General features: G+C 39.1%; 1 protein-coding gene and 1 long non-coding RNA gene across 6 annotated transcripts; one reads left to right on the top strand and one right to left on the bottom strand.

The window, feature by feature from the left end:
* Positions 1–316: 316 nt before the first annotated feature.
* On the bottom strand, positions 317–2,904 carry LOC145535107 (uncharacterized). Its single transcript, XR_014075274.1, has 2 exons — positions 2,756–2,904; positions 317–1,395 (listed from the first exon to the last, which is right to left on the bottom strand). It is a non-coding gene; the product is annotated as an uncharacterized LOC145535107 (long non-coding RNA).
* A 121-nt stretch (positions 2,905–3,025) lies between these two features.
* On the top strand, positions 3,026–16,841 carry GHITM (growth hormone inducible transmembrane protein). Of its 5 annotated transcripts, none has more exons than XM_081563514.1 (9): positions 3,026–3,059; positions 4,713–4,877; positions 5,879–5,978; positions 7,487–7,598; positions 8,015–8,156; positions 11,194–11,302; positions 12,796–12,984; positions 13,420–13,591; positions 15,482–16,841. In XM_081563514.1, the coding sequence occupies exons 2-9, from the start codon at positions 4,749–4,751 to the stop codon at positions 15,564–15,566; spliced, it is 1,038 nt and encodes a 345-aa protein (XP_081419640.1). In that variant the 5' UTR covers positions 3,026–3,059; positions 4,713–4,748; the 3' UTR covers positions 15,567–16,841. The 5 variants fall into 5 exon arrangements, with proteins under 5 accessions (XP_081419640.1, XP_081419637.1, XP_081419641.1 ...); XM_081563511.1 differs by having other exon boundaries at positions 3,052–3,145; XM_081563515.1 differs by having other exon boundaries at positions 3,052–3,168.
* The last annotated feature ends 1,616 nt before the right edge of the window (positions 16,842–18,457 follow it).

Genomic DNA, 18,457 nt, shown 5'->3' with positions numbered 1-18,457 from the left:
ACCCATATATAGTATTTGGTTGCATCTCTGTGTGAGGTAGACACTGAAAAGTTGGCAGTAAAATGAGAACGAAAATGAGCTACATTTTCCCTTAGTCTGGCATCAATGTTGCTTTTGAGTCCTCAGTCAGTCTAAAGCAGATCGTTTAGTTTATTCCATTCTGGGTAGCTCAGGATAGTTTGATAATTTGCCAGCCCAGATTTAGAACCCATCATCAACCTTGGAGTTCAAACCATTTTCTCCTCTCCTGGGTCCCATGTGGATTAGAACATCCACATTATTCAGTTCTTCTGCCCATTTTTTAATTGTGTTGCTGTTTTTGTTTTGTTTTTGATGTTGAGTTGTATGAGCTGTTTATATATGTTGAGTATTAATCCCTTGCATCATTTGCATATATTTTTTCCCTTTGAGTAAGTTAGGGCTTCCCTGGTGGCTCAGATGGTAAAGAATCTGCCTGCAATGCAGGAGACCCAGGTTCAATCCCTGGGTCGGGAAGATCCCCTGAATGGCAACCCACTCCAGTATTCTTGCCTGGAGAATTCCACTGACAAAGGAAGGGCCTGGTGGGCTACAGTCCATGGGGTCATAAAGAGCTGGACACTACTGAGCGACTAACACACACCACACATACATTAAGTTACCTGTTTTGTCCATAGTTTCCTTTACTATGCAAAAGCTTTTAAGTTTAATTAGGTCCCACTTTAATATTTTTGCTTTTGTTTCCTTTACTTTAGGAGATAAATCCAAAAAATATTACTGTGATTTATGTCAAATGGTGTTCTGCCTGTTTTCCTCTAGTATCTAGTAGTCTTATATTTAGGTCTTTAATCCATTTTGAGTTCATTTTTGTGTATGGTGTTAGAGAATGTTCTAATTTAATTCTTTTACATGTAGCTGCCCAGTTTCCCCATTTTTCCAGAGGAACTGCAGATGGCCAATAGGCACCTGAAAAGATGCTCAACATTGCTAATCATCAGGGAAAGGCAAAATCAAACCCACAATGAGATGTCACCTCCCACCCGTCAGAGTGTCTATCACTAAAAAGAAGACAAACAACAGATGTTGGCAAGGATGTGGGGAAAAAGTGAACTCTCATACTGTTGGTGGGAATGGAAACTGGTGTAGCCACTGTGGAAAACAGAATGGAGGTTTCTCAAAAAAACTAACAAAGGACTACTATATGACCCAGAATTTTCACTCCTTGGAAGATTTGAAAAACAAAAAAAAACAGAAACGCTGATTTGAAAAGATACATACACCCCAGTGTTCATAGCAGCATTACTTACAATTGCCAAAGTATGGACCCCTCCATCAACAGATGAACGGCAACCCGCTCCAAGTCTTGCCCGGAAAAGTCCATGGACAGAGGAGTCTGGCAGGCTACAGTCTATGGGGCTGCAAAGAGTGGGACACGCTGAGCACAGTGTACCTACATTAGGATTAGTGATTAATGACTCTTCCTGTTACCTGTCCTACAGCACCAAGGTCTTAGAATCAGAGAACTTAAAATGGAACACTTCATACTGAGTTTTATCTACATCCCCCACATTTGTAGCTCTTCCTGTATCCTACCTCTCAATTAATGGTGCAATTATCCAGCCGATCTCACTCCATTCAGTACAGACGGATTATGTTGAGTGCCTCCCTCATTCTTATCAGCTACATTCAATCAGTCATTAAAACATGTAAATTCCTCCTTATTCTTTTACCTCTGTCATAAACCCCCTTTCTGTCGCTCTACTGCCTTAATTCCAACGTTGGGTCACTTTTTGCTTAAACAATTGCAGTAGATTCCTAACTGGTTTCTAAGTCAATGAAACCTCTCCCACTCCACACTAAGCATATCTTCCCAGTGATGTGACAAGGTAACTTGCCTTCCTTAAAACACTTAACATCTGTGGAAACAAACTAGCCTAAAGTAAGCTTAATCATGATCTGTTCACAATCTCAAGTGACAGATTTCTCTACAGTATTTTCCTGCCATTTTCAGAGTAAAGAAACAAGAACGGTGTGTGAGCTGCCAGTTTTATTACCCACATAAAACGCCAATCTTTGTGTCAAGATTTACATGGTTAGAGGATTATCATAAATCACAATTAACAATAGCTTAGACAAGGTTCATGAATCTTACATGTTGTTAATCACCTTTATTGAAATACCGCCCCTCTAGTGTTTTACATAGCTTTATTTTTCTTTTTAGTACTTATCACTAACAAATATTTTGTCAATTTTTCGTCTCCACCAGAGTAAATGCCACAGTATCTTTGTTTTGCCAAAACAACGGTATAACGTTATCTTTTATTTGTATGTATCCTTAGTACAGAGCTTGGTACAAAGTTAGCCTCAGTAAATATTTAATAAGTAAATAAGATAGGAGAAAAAAGTCTTCCTCGCGTAACCAAAAAAAGCTTTTTCAATTTACAAATTATCTGAATAGGAGCAGTTCTCAGAACAACCCTGGGTAAGAGGCAGAGCCTGTTGTATCAACCTATTATTCGCTGAACCTTGAACATATGTCGCGGGTAAGTCACAAAACAATGAAATAAACTTCTAAAAATCTGCCTGTTGGCTCTCCGACCTTGTGTGACTCACACTCTTTTGTAGATTTCACATCTTACCAAAGAAACCGGTTGATTCCGGTCTGAAACTCCCAATTTGGCACGCTATCTCGCAATACGTTCTTGAGAAGGCGCAAAAAGGCAACAAGAAGAAAGAAACGGGGCGAAAGAATAATTTTTAGTTCTCATATTATCACCTTGCAATTTTAAAATAATTTTTGTAATCCCTGCCGTTGAGACAAGAACGAAAGAACGTTCCGTTGTCTTCAGCAAAGACGGCCAAAAATACCTTCTCTGCCACACTCACAATGGACGTTGACTGTGACGCTCTCAACCGTGCTCCACTGGCCCCGCCCCCAACTCGGAACCCCGCCTTTCTACTATGCCCACCCTTCCGTTAGGGCTCCACTCATGATTGGCTGTCCGTCATAGTGTTTGCGGCTTCTCCGGATGTTGCGTCACGCAGTGAGCTAAAGAGACTGCGCGCACAGTCAGTAAGAGGTGGGCGGAGGGAGCGGGAGGTTCGGGTGCTTGAGGTTCACCGGCCCGGAAGGGGAACTGCTCGCTTGAGGTGTCCAGGGACTGAGGTACGGCTCCCCCGGGCCAACCGGTACCGCGATACTCTGTACTACTGACTGTCGGCCCTCTGGGGCCGCTGCCGACGTGTGGGGAAGGTCGGAGGCTGCGGCGCTGCAGACTGCGTCACGGCCTGGCGGTCCGTCAGTTTTCTCCTGCAGGTGACCCTGTGGAGGGGGCGGCGGCTGCGGGACCTGGGGTAGGCGGGCAGGGGCTCGTCCTTTCTGCCCTCTTCTTGGGCAGCGAGGTGCTGATTCATCTCCGCGGCCGGGCGGCCTAGCCGCCGCCCTAGTAGATAAGGGGATGCCGAGTCGGGTGTGTTGTAGAGTGGTGCGAGTTTTGCTGCCTGGCTCTCATCCGAGTCTTGTGATAAAGGTGAACTTTCTCTGAGGACCAAGCGCCTGAGCTCATGAATGTGCACGGAAGCGTAAGGGCTCGGTAGCATCATCCATTCTGTAGCTAAGGCACCTGAGTTTCAGAGAACAAACCTATGCACGAGGCCTCTTTTTTCTTACGGTAGAAGCAGAATTCCCACCTTGGAGGCTGCTGAACTGGCGTTCCTCTGTAGGTGTGTTGAGAACTAAGATGCACAGCAGCTTTAGGCTGAGATGATGTAATGGCGTGAAAGTGCTAGAATGACATGGTATTTTCCCAAAGGATATTTGTCAGTGTTGTGCACCTCGCAGATCCCGTGACAGATCTGGAAATACACTTAGATATTTAAAAGCAAGGATTCTTAGCTTTTGAGGTGCCTGTTAAAATACATATAACTTGTATCTTTCTTCTTGGGGTTAAATCATTAGAACAGGAGTTAGACCTAGAAATCTACATTTTTAAGATATATCCCAGGTGGTTTCAATACCTTGAATATTTTCATGTTTTGTTTTGAAGGGAAGTAATACTTAGCATGGGCTTCCCAGGTGGCTCAGTGATGAAGTATCTGCCTACCAGTGCAGGAACCTCAGGTTCAGTCTCTGGGTGGGGAGGATACTCTGGAGAAGGATATGGCAGCCTACTCCAGTATTCTTGCCTGGGAAATCCAGGACAGAGGAGCCTAGCATGCTGCAGTCCATGGGGTTGAAAAGAGTCCCTCGGACTTAACCAACTAAACAACAACACTTGGCATGTTTGGTTTCCACTGATGTTTTTTATAGCCTTGAAAAGTAATATGACTTTGAAGAGTTAATCATTTCTTGTTTGGATGACATTATTTCCTCTGCTCAAAGTTATTATTAGCCCTCTTTTAAAATTTCCCACTGAATACTGATAAAAATCTTCAGCCAAAACCACGTTTATAAAATCCATCACACACCCTTTTAATACTCTATTAGCCACATAACTCAACCAAGTTATTTCTCTTGTTACTGTTCCGGTTGAGATTTAAGCCCATTTTGGTGATCTATCTCAAACTTTTTGTGGGATGGATTTCTTGAACTAACAAGAGACAAGCAGAGTATTTATTATTATTGTTTTAAAACGTTACTTTACTTGATCTTTTCCACTAGGAAGTGACTGACTTTTATCTCTTATACGTCCTTCCTTCAGTTGGTTAATGGGTTATTTTTTGTCTGTCTCTAGCATTTCAGATCTGCTTGGTAAACCTGGTGCACCACCATGCTGGCCGCAAGACTTGTGTGTCTCCGAGCACTACCTTCCAGGGTTTTCCACCCAACTTTCACCAAGGCCTCCCCTGTTGTGAAGAATTCCATCACCAAGAATCAATGGCTTTTAACACCCAGCAGGGTAAAGATAATATTTTTATATTGTCTCTCTCTATGCTCCTGGGACCTTTTTTTTTTTGACAAAGCATGAAGCTCCCTACTCTTATCATTAGTGATTAACTGCAACAGCCCTGAAAAAGCCCCAAATCAGCACTTTCTCCCTGTTGGTTTCTTATCATTCTGTTCCATCCTTATCACATATGAAAAAGAACTCCTGTAACTTCTCCTTTACTTACAGCTCTTGGAGTTTCTCATTCAGAGAATTTAGAGTAATTTGTGAAGGATTGAGAGCTGTATTCTCAACAAATAAACAAAGAAATTGTGGTTCAACAAAGAAATCATGGATCCTTTTGTCAAAAGCTTAAGACCTTGGAATATTACCAGCTGGTCAGTTGCTAAGCATGTCATTTCAGCTCTTGCTTAGAGAGTGGTAAAATAAAATCTGTCAGGTTAGAGAGAAACCCATTTCCTTTTTATACTAGATTTCTGCTCTAGCATTCAGATTAGGAGTATAAATTTTAAAATGTGAGGTAGACGGAAATGTACAGAAGCTAAAAGACAACTTTTTTCTTCTTAAATTAACTGCTTCACTGTTGAAAAAGCTGAAATACAGGTAGAAGTCCTCTCTCCTTTTGGCTTTGTGTTGAGGGAAGAACTGAGCCCATTTCCCAGAAGAGAAATGTAGTTAATAGTTACTGAATGCATATCTTTTAAAAGTTAGTGTTTAAAATGATAAGTCTAGAGATACAAATAAAATTCATAAGTTTATGAAATGAGTAATTCTGAAACTTGAACTCAGAAGTTAGATTGTAATGAATTAGTGAATCACTTCAAAGCTAGAGTACAGGTAGGGTCTACATTTAATTTTTTAAAGATGGGCTAACCTTCATTCATAGTGAAGTTACATGCATAGAAAGTATCAGGTTACTTTTTACCGAGTTATCTAGAGTGTTGAGATCCTCTGTTTTATTGTTAACATTCTTTTATGTGGGTGGTATGTGTCTTTGTTTTCATTTATGTCAGGAATATGCCACCAAGACAAGAATTGGGATTCGACGTGGAAAAACAACCCAAGAACTCAAGGAGGCAGCTTTGGAACCATCAGTGGAAAAAATATTTAAAAGTAAGTGGCAACCTTTAGTAAACTCTTAAGAGGCCCATGAACAACCTCCTTAAAATGTATGCAAACTTGTATATATGTGCATCTTGTGAGAAGGGCAGTCATTCTCAGGGATCTGATGACCCTGGAAAGATTGCTACTTGGCTCTGGGCTCAGTGATTCCGTCAGATTTCTTCCAGAAAAAAATTTTACTTTCACCATTTTTTTAAAGGATTATTAGTTAGTATGCTATAATCTGAAAGTTATAATCTGTTAATGAAGTTCATTTGAAGTTGTGTAGACTCTTACTCAGACATAATATTTGTATATGTTTCAGGCCAAGAGTAAATCACCAAAACATAGGTGTTAGTGAAAGCCTGGTTGTTCAAGAAGGGCCCATTTAGGGCCTCTCAGGAAGCAATACCTTAATGAAGTCAGCTTAGTTCACAGTTTGGCTTTCAGCTTTGCAACCTCAGAATCTTGAATGGTCATCTACCCAAAGTCAAAGAACACTACTTAACACCCTTTCAAAAGGTTAATACCTATCTTCCCTAACTTAAAATGGGGTTACATCTTGATAAACCCATCATAAGTTGAGGATGTTCTAAAGTTCAGGATACACTTAATATACCTAATCTTCCTAATATCATAGCTTATTGTAGCCTACCTTAAATGTGTTGAGAATACATAACATTTGCCTAAAGTTGGGCAAAACTATTTTATAAAATGTTGACTCCTTCCTGTGATTTGTTGAATCCTGAAGGTGAAAACCAGACTTGTTGGGTGAGTACAGAATGGTTATAAGCATACTGGTTGTTTACCCGCACAATCAACTGGCTGACTGGGCTCTGTGGCTTACTATCACTGCCCTGCATCACATGAAACTATCATATTGCCTATCAGTAACCCAGGAAAAGATCAAGATTAAAAATTTAAAGTGCAGTTTCTACTTGAATGCATATTGTTTTTGCATCTTTGTAAAGTTGAAAAATCTTAAGTTGGGGACCATCTGTATGCAAATGAGAGAGAGAGCCCTACTTGACATTCCTTAGGGCATTTCTATTGGTCAGTTGGCCCTAGAAACCTAATTATATGAGTCATCCCAGCGCATAGTAACATTCTTAGCAGACTTTGACTAAAGGGAGTAAGAGGCTCTTTGTGAATATCACCGTCCAGTTAAGAGTTGATAAATTGTTTCTTTCTCAGTACTCTTGAAAACAAGACCACCCTCTCCCTTGATTCAGCTGCATAAACATTAATTACATTTTTCTTTGGTTCTCTTTTTCTTGATCATCTTTGTTAGTAGCACTGTATAACATTTGACTGAACATGTTCTCATCTTTACTTTCTAAGAGTGCCATGAGAATATACATCTCTTATGAATAAAGTAGCGTGTATCACAGGAGTACCCCTGCATCTGCAGGTAACACTGCGTCCTCAAATTTTGTTAGAGTGAAATTACAGATTAATTAAGTCTGATCATTTTAGTCAAGACAACAGTATTAATGTGCATCTCCTCCTGTGTTCTGCAGTTGATCAGATGGGAAGATGGTTTATTGCTGGAGGGGCTGCAGTTGGTCTTGGCGCTTTGTGCTACTATGGATTGGGAATGTCTAATGAGATCGGAGCTATTGAAAAAGCTGTGTAAGTAAATGTTCCCAAACAATTCTAGCCTTAAAGTTTCCAGTTTTCTTCTCATCTTTATCTTTTGCCACTTTTGCAGTCTTTTATGTCCAGTGTTCCAACTGTGTGGAGATACACATGAATAAAAACAATCTGTTTCCTTGGCACCTATTTATTCAAAGGAAATAGAAATCTTTACCACGGTTATATGTGTTTAAGCAAGGAGAAAATGTGTTGTTTTGTATATGTGCCAAGTGCTTATATGTATTTTGTTACTTTTCATCGTGACTCCAACATACATCGTTATTTCCTTGATAATGGAATAAAATTTAGAGCAATAAAATGCTCTAAATTATCCAGGTCTCCCAGCCAGTAAATGATTCAACCAAGATTCACATTCATAATCCTGTAAATTAATCATGTTGTGTTTCTTACAGAATTTGGCCTCAGTATGTGAAGGATAGAATTCATTCCACTTACATGTACTTAGCAGGAAGTATTGGCTTAACAGCTTTGTCTGCCGTGGCAGTGAGCAGAACTCCTGCTCTCATGAACTTCATGATGAGAGGCTCTTGGATAGTAAGTCGGCTTGTTTTTGTTTTCCTTTCCCACTAAATAGCAAAAGATTAAATGAAAACTATTGGAGGAGGGGTATTAAGTGGAAAGAATACCTTACTATGTTAAATATGTTTTTATTCAGGTAATGTATGAATTGTTGGTGCAGCTGAAACAAAGTAGGATATCCATTCTTAGGCAAGGCAGGTATTATTCCATGTTGAACATGTATTTTAGTAGCAATAAAGGTGTTGGAACTTAAACTTACAGGGAACATCCTACTTATCTAGTAGCAGATTTAAAACAGCTCTATTTTGTAGGAGTTCACTAAAAAATAAGGCAGATGAAAATCCATCTTAGAGATCAAGGAAAACAGCTGTCACAAAAACCCAAGCACTCTATACTTTTAAGAGTAGAATAATACTGTTACTGTTACTCTGAATTCTCCTTGAACCTGTATAAGGCTTTATATTCAATGAGAGTTTCATTGCAGAGGACAGAGTAGTCCAGTTTTGTAGAACAGTTTGGATAGAGGAGAGAAGGTAGTCACTACAAGTGACTTTATAATCCCATTCAAGTGAAGTTTGAGTATTTGAGGTCTGGAGTATAAAGAAGACACAATTAGAAAGGATGTGTTTGATTGCCGAGCTAAGGAGATTGCCTAACAGAGGCCATTGCAGATGCTGGAACAGCAAAAGTATGATGTGTATTTGAGCTTTAAGAGCTAATGTGGAAGAGATGAGAAGCAAGTGTACCAGCTGTGTGTCTCTGAGGTCTGAAACGAGGGATGATGAGAGCACAAACTAAAGCAGTAGTGTGAGACTGGAAAGGAAGGGGAGATGGGAAAGTTTATCTAATATACTTACAGACTTCTCATGGCAAATTCCCACTGATTCTTTCCATTCTTCTCTTGGCAACTCAGATGCCCATGACTTCCAAATCTGTAGTATTTCCACTATACTGTACTTTCCAAAAGGAGAACCATTTGCAGTTATATAGCCATTTGGACGCTTGAGCATTAGGGTCTTGCTTCTCAAATCTGTAGTATTTCCACTATACTGTACTTTCCAAAAGGAGAACCATTTGCAGTTATATAGCCATTTGGACACTTGAGCATTAGGGTCTTGCTTCTCAGATGGGTGTAAGGATCTCCCAGCCTCGAGGTTATTGAAGGCACAGAATCGGCTTGTTGCATTCTCATCAAGTATGTCAGTTTTAATGAAGTAAACAGTTTAAAGCAGTGCTTTTATAATAAAGCAAACATGAAAGATTAAAATGTACAAAAGAGTTTAACCCCTAAAATAAGACATCAAGGAAGTTTTATGCTTGAACCATTTTCTCACCTGCTGTTAGGGCTGCTTAAGTAAAATAGTTTAGAAAGCCAGACACGCTAAAGAGAAGAAGAAGCCTTTGGAAGGTGACAGGCATACACACGATGTCAAAGTACCAAGTACAAAGTTTGTGCTTTTGAAACAGTAGAGACATCTGACACTTTATAACAGCCATGGTACCTACTAAGAAAACTTTCTCAAGGAAGTAATCCTTGAATATGTCAGCCAGATAGGAAGAGAGGTATTTTTTGGCCTAATAAACAGAATTAAAGAGGCATGAAACTGGGATATGTTTGCAGTATACCAGTTCAGTGTAGCTGAAGTGTAGAGTATGGGAAGGTAAAAGGCAAAAAATGGACCTGTGTCATGAAGGATTTTAAAAGAAAAATACACAATTGTGTTAAAATATCCTGAAAATGCAGAGGTCCACGAAGTAACTTTTAGTAGTTGTTTCTCCATTGGAAGATGTTGGGGTAGAATCCAGTGTGCTATTCTGTATTATCAGTGAAAGCTTTCCCATTCTCAGCAAAAATAGCTGTTACGTTTACCTGTAGTTTACCACAGGGGTTGACCATTCAGGTGTCCTTGGTTCAGACAGATAAGGCAGATGAGGGAGGCAGGCCTGGTATGTTACACAGGATTATTGGCATCTAGAGAAAGCCTTCCCAGCTAGATGAGTTCACTTTTGTTTGTTTGAATAGTTGGCCAGACAAAATGTCTGCTGCCTAATCTTGCCAAAGGGCTGCAGGTGTGCAGTTTCTGCCTTAAATTTCCTGAAGATTATCGTCTTTCTTGCATTACAAACATTTCTTTCTTGTGCCCACAGACTGTATAAATTATAACAGTGGAAATCTAACATAGGCAAAGAAGAGGGATGAGGGCCAATTCAGCCAAAAAACTGGGAGGATAGAAACCAAGACTCTTTATTTCTCACCTTTTTTATGTGCTCATATTTTTCAAGTTTTCATTTAGAGAATAGAGTTTAAGGCAGTGTGCCATATATGTTCTAATTGGTATATCATGACTAACTGTTTTTAATGTTAGTGCTATGCCAAAATAAATAAAATCTAAAATAATTGTTCTGGGATTTTTAAAGTGGTTTTGTTGCACCTCTGTCTAACAAGAATAAAATTTTTTAAAGATTTATTTTTACATATTTATTTATTTGACTGTGGTGGGTCCTCGTTGCTGCCCATGGGCTCTCTAGTTGCATGGCTCTCTAATTGCGGCATGGAGCCCACTCTCCAGTTGTGGTGTGTGACCTCTCATTGCTATGGCTTTTCTTGTTCTGGAGCACAGGCTCTAGGCATGTGGGTTCAGTGGTTGTGGCTCCTGGGCCCTAGAACACAGGCACAGCAGTTGTGGTGCACAGGCCTAGTTACCTCGTGGCATGTGGAATACTCCCGGTCCAGGGATCAAATAGGTGTCCCCTAGCATTGCAGGGTGGATTCCTAACCACTGGACCACCAGGGAAGCCCAGAATAAAAACTTATTTAGTTAAAGTTGTCTGCAAAACTTTATGTATGACAGTAGGGGGCGCTCTTGCTAATTTGATCAAACTGAAGTAAGCACAAGGCCTTTTAATGTGCTAAAAAAATAAAGGATTCTGTTTATTATTCTTCATCTTTTTAAGCATAGTCTATTGGAAGGACTAACTGAACTTGGAACGTGTGGGTTCTACTTTGTTGTTGTGTAAGGATCAGTTTTTTTTAGTAATACATGTCTTTCAGACCATTGGTGCAACCTTTGCGGCCATGATTGGAGCTGGAATTCTGGTACAGTCAATATCATATGAGCAGAGTCCAGGCCCAAAGCACCTTGCTTGGTTACTACATTCTGGTATGTTGTTTTAAAATTGTTATTGAATAGTCTAAAATACTACCTTTTTTGGTGGCTCTTCACAGTCGTAAATGATACACGCACAATTTAATTAAGCCTTATGTCTACTAAACACTTCGAGTTTCCTGCACTTATTCCTGGTTGTATTATTGCCAGAGCTCCATTCTGAGAAATTAATGTTTCTGATACTAAGACCGTGGACAGCCGCAGTGTTACACTAGTCTCTGGTAATAGCCTAGATAGGCAGAGGTTTCTTTTTATGTATTTTGTCTAATACCAGGAGGATTTCAGATCTAGTACACATCACTTGAGAATTGTTCTTACTGTGTATCTTTCGGAAAATAAGAAACTGAAGATCTCCACCAGGGAAAGAGGAGGTAAAGATAAGAGCAGAGGTTTTTGCAGTGGAATATAGGGAAGAAAGCAATCAAAAAGATCTTTGAAAATGTACTTCTAATTAGCTGTACTTCTGTACAGCTAATGTGACACCATTAGCTGGATTGATATTTAGATAGTTCTTGACACAAAGTTACTGTGGGCAAGGCAGAGGCTGTCCAACACTGGTATTCTGAAACAGTTTTAATATTCTTTGAGGTATTTGTAATAGTCTCCTTAATTATGGAATGACACATGCTTGTTTGCATAAAGTATTTTCCATGGCAAGTATCTGCCTCTAGGTTGAGTAAAGAGCCAGCCAGGTGCAAACAAAAATGCTTCTTAGATGTATGTTCCCTACCACAAAATAAGACAAATTCTATAAGTATTTCTGTGAAACTTTCAGGGAGAGAGACTGAAATGTTTTTAACATGGGTTAGTACATGGAAATTAGGCTTTGGGCACCCAGTATGATGAATTTCCAATGTGAAATACATCATTTATATTCATGTGCTGTCTTTGTTTGGGTGAATATGAGACAGCATGACTTCCCAACCGTGGCTTTCAAGTCGCTCTCCCGTTAGGTCTTAGATAATTCAACCATAGGTATTTTCCATGGACCTTTACAGGACAGAACTTTAGTGGATGGGAGAGCAGTGATCCCAGTATTTTCTTTTAATACCAGTATCCTGCTTTTAAGAAGAAAATTATTTATAACATAGTTTGCATTTGCTTTTTTAAAAAAGTTATTTTGAGCCTTTTCTTCATCTCATATCTTCCAAATGTGAATGTTATTATAAAGACTTGGTAGACTCAGATCCAAATAATGAGCTACATTGAATTTGACAAAGTTACTTAAAAATCTAGACTAGTGTTTATACTTGTGAGTGTTGACTATTTGGCTAGAAATGGTGTTACTGTTGTGATTTAGAATTTGGATAGTTATAAGTTTTAGCTTAGGAGTTTTGGGGCTACTGTTAGCTAAATAAGGAGAAGACGTTGTACTCCTATTGTTTAACAGTAAGCTCTAATATGTTCAAAAGACAGGTTAGTTAGAAGCATTTTCCTTTTGGTTGTTTTGTAGTAAATGCTTAAGTGCCTATTTGCTCTTTCTCCAGGTGTGATGGGTGCTGTGGTGGCTCCTCTCACGATATTAGGGGGGCCTCTTCTTGTCAGAGCTGCATGGTACACAGCTGGCATTGTGGGAGGTCTCTCCACCGTGGCCATGTGTGCGCCCAGTGAGAAGTTTCTGAACATGGGGGCACCCCTGGGTGTGGGCCTCGGTGTCGTCTTTGTGTCCTCACTAGGTAAGCCACTATGCTTTGACATTTGGTTCTTGATGTCCTGAAATCATCTAACATACCCTGGTATTCTAATGGAGAGAATGTAATAACTGTCATTTTTTAAAGTTGATTAAAAGATATATGCCAGTTTGACTGGATTTACTCATCTGGCATAATGGCAAACCATTATTACTGATTTTACCAAATACATCTAAAATGAGAAAGTTGGTCTGGAGAACATGAAAATTGCTCTGATGCAGGACCCTTCCTATTATGTGGGCAAGTGACCCATTGCAGGAATGAGTATAATGGGTTTTGAACTAAATGTATGTAAAGTTAGACAGTGCGCTTACTCAGATGTGTCCTTACCTGTGCAGTGTACCAAAGAAAAAGTTCTGTGAGTAATCTCAGTTACAGAAAAATCCTTGCAAAAAAATTTTTTTCCCATTTTGATTTCAGGATCAATGTTTCTTCCACCTTCCACTGTGGCTGGTGCCACTCTGTACTCAGTGGCAGTTTATGGTGGATTAGTTCTTTTCAGCATGTTTCTTCTGTATGATACACAGAAAGTAATCAAACGTGCAGAAGTAGTACCAATGTATGGAGTTCAGAAATTTGATCCCATCAATTCGTAAGTACCCTTGAATGTCTTTTCTTTGTTGCATAAGGACGTTTGTGTTGGTTTGGCCTATTTTGTTTTATGACTATTAGTTTCCAAGGTCTGCTGTAGCAAAGTATATAAACTGGGTGATTCACAACAACAGAAGTTTATTCTGTTCCAGAGTCCAGAAGTGTGACATCAGGGCTGGTACCTTCTGAGGGTTCCAGGGGAGCATCTGGTCCATGCCTCTCTCCTAGCTTCTTGTCGTGACCAGCCATTCTTGGCATTCTTTAGCTTCTGTCGCTCTGACCTCTGCTCCTGTGTTCATGTGATGTTCTCCCTATATCTCTCTCTCTCATCAGTTCAGTTCAGTCACTCAGTCGTGTCCAACTCTTTGCAACCCCATGGACGGCAACACGCCAGGCTTCCCTGTCCATCACCAACTCCCGGAGCTTGTTCAAACTCATGTCCATTGAGTCGGTGATGCCATGCAACCACCTCATCCTCTGTCATCCCCTTCTCCTCCTGCCTTCAATCTTTCCCAGCATATTATGTCTCTCATAATGATGCCATATTAGACTAAGGTTCACCCTTCTCCAGTATTACCTCTTCTTAATTCACATCTTAACTACGTTCACAAAGACCCGAAAATAAGGTCACATTCACAGATAACATAGGTTAGGACTTGAGCATTTCTTTTGAGTTCAGCCTGCAACAGTGACTTTGTTGAATTTTAGTATTTTATCGCTATTATTGTTTGGTCTGGTCTCTCTCCTTAGTAAGCTATATGTACACAGAACATTTGATTATATTGCAACTAAGTGTGATAATTAGGTGTGTATTCAGTTGATTCAGAGTATTGTGCCTATTTTTGTTAATTAGCCTTATAAAACTCTTGTCAGTAAATTATTTTTGTAGTTTATATTTAACAGAGTTTAAAAGTGAACAAAAGATGTATTAGTCAAGTGTTGTTTTTGGAAAGTGTACATAATTGACTTAATTTTTGATAGAAAAACCTATTTTATTAAAAATTGAGAACACTTCAGTTTTTAATTTTTTATTAAAAGTTGAAAATTCCATTCAACTGTGTAGCTGATGTTAAGTGTTGTATAATGATGGTGTTTCCTTTCCTTGGTGTCTCCACCAAAGTAAGTTATTTTATTTAAGTAATTTCCGTGAGTTTCGTAGTGTCTATGACATTTCTAAAAGTAACTTATTTTTCTTTAAAACTTAATATAATGATTTTTTTTAAGTGTTCCTATAATGCTTACAGATTTGTAGCAAGTTTCTCTGGAGGTGATGCGGGGAGGCAATGAGGAAATATATTATATTTTAAAATGCCAGACTTGTGTCTAACACATTTTTGTAAAGGTGTTTCTTTGGTCTTGTTTAGATTAGTTCATTGTCTATCACCCTTTGTTTTCTTCTCTTTTTTTTTTTAACAAAATAACTATACTCAGAGTACCAGAAAATATAAAGATTTTTTTTAAACTGCCCTTCAACAAAGATTAATCTGCCAAGAGAAAATCCTGACAGTTTTCTAGTCTAGGACTTCCTTTTTGTTTAGTCACTAGGTAGTATCCCTACTCTTTTGCAGCCCCACCAACTATAGCCTGCCAGGCTCCTCTCTCACTGGGATATCCCAGGCAAGAATACTAGAGTGGGTTGCCATTTCCTTCTCTAGGGAATCTTCCAGACCCAAGGATCAAACCCACATCTCCTGCATTAGCAGACAGATTCTTTACCATTGAGCCACCAGGGAAGCCCAGGACTTCGTTAGTTGACATCTTTTTTTAAATTTCCATTTCATATACCTAGGACATACAATCAGTATTGCTCTTTCTCTGCTTCATTAAGGAATAGTTTTTGTCATTGTTATAAGAACTACATCATATTTAATGGACATAATTTCTTTTCTAGGATGCTGGGAATCTACATGGATACATTAAACATATTTATGCGTGTTGCCAGTATTCTAGCAACTGGAGGCAACAGGAAGAAGTGAAGTGACTCAGCTTCTGACTTCCTTAATACATCAGATATCTGGCTTGTTTAATAGGGGCAGATATTCATTAAATAGTTTGTACAAGCAGCTTTTGTTGAAGTTTAGAAGATAAGAACTTGTCATCATGTTTCAAACGTTCCAGTAATGTGATGCTTCAGGTCTGCTTTTCTCCTGGAGAATAAATTCAGTAGTTCTCTTCCAGATAGTACATGCAGTTTCAATTCTCATGTCTGAATAATTCTAAAATGTTCTAATGATTGTGAAAACCAAGGTTTATTTTGCAGGAATTTGAGTGTTTTATCTATTTTAAAATTTATTTGGTTTAGTGAAAGTTCACAAACTTGTGTACCTGCAATTTTCTTTTTGGAATGTGGAATATTAACAAGTAATGTCGTAAGGGATGAAAGGATTTGGTAAAGGGACCAGAGAGAAGTAAAGGGTCACCTGCAGTTTTTCTTTGAATACTCAGTGCTTAGGTAATGGTGGTGGGTAAGTAAGGGAGTCTGGTCATTTGGAAACAAGTCATGGCTGTATCTCTGCTGAACCTACCAGACACATTGAGCATATAACAAAGACAGATGATTCTCCAGGCTCTCCTTACAATACAGATAGGATCATGTTTGACTTCCTATTGTCTCACACTGTTAGGAGAGTTCAAAATGCTAACCACATGGAGGATTCCTGTTGTAACCTGTATGTTGTAAGTCTTACTTTTGAATCACCTGGAACAAATAAAAACGTCAAACACTCAGGAAAAAATACTCAAAGCATGAATGTTATTGCATTTTAAGTATACAAACAATATGTGCATAATTGCTGAAAATTTTTGCAAGTTTATTGAGATGCTTAAAGGAATGCATGCTTGCCTTTCTCATTTCTTCAAGCTTGAAAGCTTTTATCAGAAAAACCTGTTTGATTTATACTTGAGATTATGAAAGTTATTCTCTTTGCTTTGATTTCTTGCATTCAAAAAGGAGGGCAAAGTGAGGCTTTTTTCATGAACTATATCAATCAAAGATGTAATGGAGAAAATACTTCATTAGAGTTTCCCCCGCCAGAATTTTCCTTCTCCATAGACCATTATCTTGTTCCGTTTGTAAGTTTTTTGATACAGAAAAGTTATTTTTGGAAGTTCTTAGGAATGAAATAAGTGTATGATTATTGAGGTGATGTATCGGCAAATATTTATTGCAGTAATCCAGAGAAAAACTATTCTAACCACCTCACTTCAGGATGTTTATTTCTGAAATAATAAAGGTTCTAGTCAGATGGTGATTGGTCTATAATTTTTCCAACTGAACCATATGCATACCACTGAATAGGGGTTTTGTTCGAGAAAGCAACTGACTCTCTTACTGACGTAGAAAATAGAGTAGTAGTTGTTGTTTAGTTGCTGAATCATGTCCAACTCTTTGTGGCCCCATAGACTGTTGGTCACCAGGCTCCCCCATCCCTGGGATTCTCCAGGCAAGAACACTGGAGTGGGTTGCCATTTCCTTCTCCAAAGCATGAAAGTGAAAAGTGAAAGTGAAGTCGATGAGTCGTGTCTGACTCAGCGACCCCATGGACTGAAGCCTACCAGGCTACTCCATCCATGGGATTTTCAAGGCAAAAGAGGACTAGAGTGGGGTGCCATTCCCTTCTCCATTTGAACCCTAGCTCTTCTATTTATTCCTTTTGTGACTGCAGACAAATTATTTCACCTCTCCCCTCGTTTCCTCATCTGTAAAATGAAGATGACAACAGAATTACCTCATAGGGTTAAGGTGAAATGTACGGGCACTTAGTAAACACTGTCTAAGCTTTACCTGCTGTTGCTGGCTGGTTTTGAAGGGTTTTTTTCCCTTAAGAAAGATCTGTGAAACATCTGTATTTGTTTTCCCTTGTCTACCTTAGTCTTGGTCTTAAAGTGTAATCTTACAGGTCCTGTTGTCAGTCATGTTTTAGAATTCAGTTTATATCCTTATGTTTGCATGGTATCATACACAATGCAAAATGATTGCAAAATGATGTAATCTCAACACTGGGTATCAGGCAAAGGCTTATCTAGAAAATCAGGGAGGGGGTTCATTTTATTGTCGATAAGACAGTGAAGACTTTTCATTATAAAGTGAGTGATATAAAATATGAATACTTACAAATTAAAATATTATAGTAGGTCTAAATAGAAAATCTGTAGTTCTCTGGCTCCTGTTAACATAGCATTGGGTTTTTGGGTTTTTTTCCCCTTCACATGACTCACAGGGAAGAATGGAGACCTACTGATTGATAGGCTTTAGGGGAGAAAAAATCTGTTTCTCATTTTCTAAAACATCTGAAGTGTTAAAGGATAACTGAGATATGTGATTTTAAAAAAATCACACAATAAAGGCCTGTTTGGTTTGCTTAGAATGGTATCTAATGAACATTCAGAGGGCATGAGTATAGCAGACACCATGCTAACTGGACCCAGGGGAGACAAGAATGAGTAGAAATTGCCTTCTAAAGCACAGGAACCTTGTGTAAACACAACCATAGTCTATTGTGATGAGTGTCATAAGAGAAATGAACAAAGTGTGTTTCTAAGATGTCCAAGGAGGAAGTAACATACAGCACATAAAAAAGGTAGGGCATTTTACACAGCAGCAATACAATGGAGTCAGGGCAGAGACATGGGGGAAGATGGTAAGATGTGAAGCCCAATTTCCTGCTCACAGCTGGTGGTGTGTGCTGGGCCAAGAGCCCTGGACTTCTGAGTATTCTATGTGCATTTTAATTGTTAGGCTCTGGGAAGAAAAGCAGGCATGTTTTCCTTAAAATTGTTCATCTGTGTAGGATGTGTCCCATTTAAAGTCCCTGAAATTGAATACACCCAAGATCTGTATCATTCGAATAGGGTAGGAGGATCCAGG

The sequence above is a fragment of the Giraffa tippelskirchi genome, chromosome 2 (genome assembly GCF_054371585.1).
Source record: "Giraffa tippelskirchi isolate mGirTip1 chromosome 2, T2T-mGirTip1v1.2.pri, whole genome shotgun sequence".
Taxonomy (NCBI): domain Eukaryota; kingdom Metazoa; phylum Chordata; class Mammalia; order Artiodactyla; family Giraffidae; genus Giraffa; species Giraffa tippelskirchi.
The sequence above is the reverse complement of the archived record's forward strand: the minus strand, read 5'-3'. Positions and strand labels throughout refer to the sequence as shown.

What these genes read in the sequence shown, in the direction of transcription:
- GHITM (XM_081563514.1), top strand. Translation starts at nt 4,749, where the DNA reads ATGCTGGCCGCAAGACTTGTGTGTCTCCGAGCACTACCTTCCAGGGTT. An exon ending in GGAGCTATTGAAAAAGCTGT is followed by an intron (nt 7,599 to 8,014) that starts GTAAGTAAATGT and finishes TGTTTCTTACAG; the next exon opens with AATTTGGCCTCAGTATGTGA. An exon ending in TGCTTGGTTACTACATTCTG is followed by an intron (nt 11,303 to 12,795) that starts GTATGTTGTTTT and finishes CTCTTTCTCCAG; the next exon opens with GTGTGATGGGTGCTGTGGTG.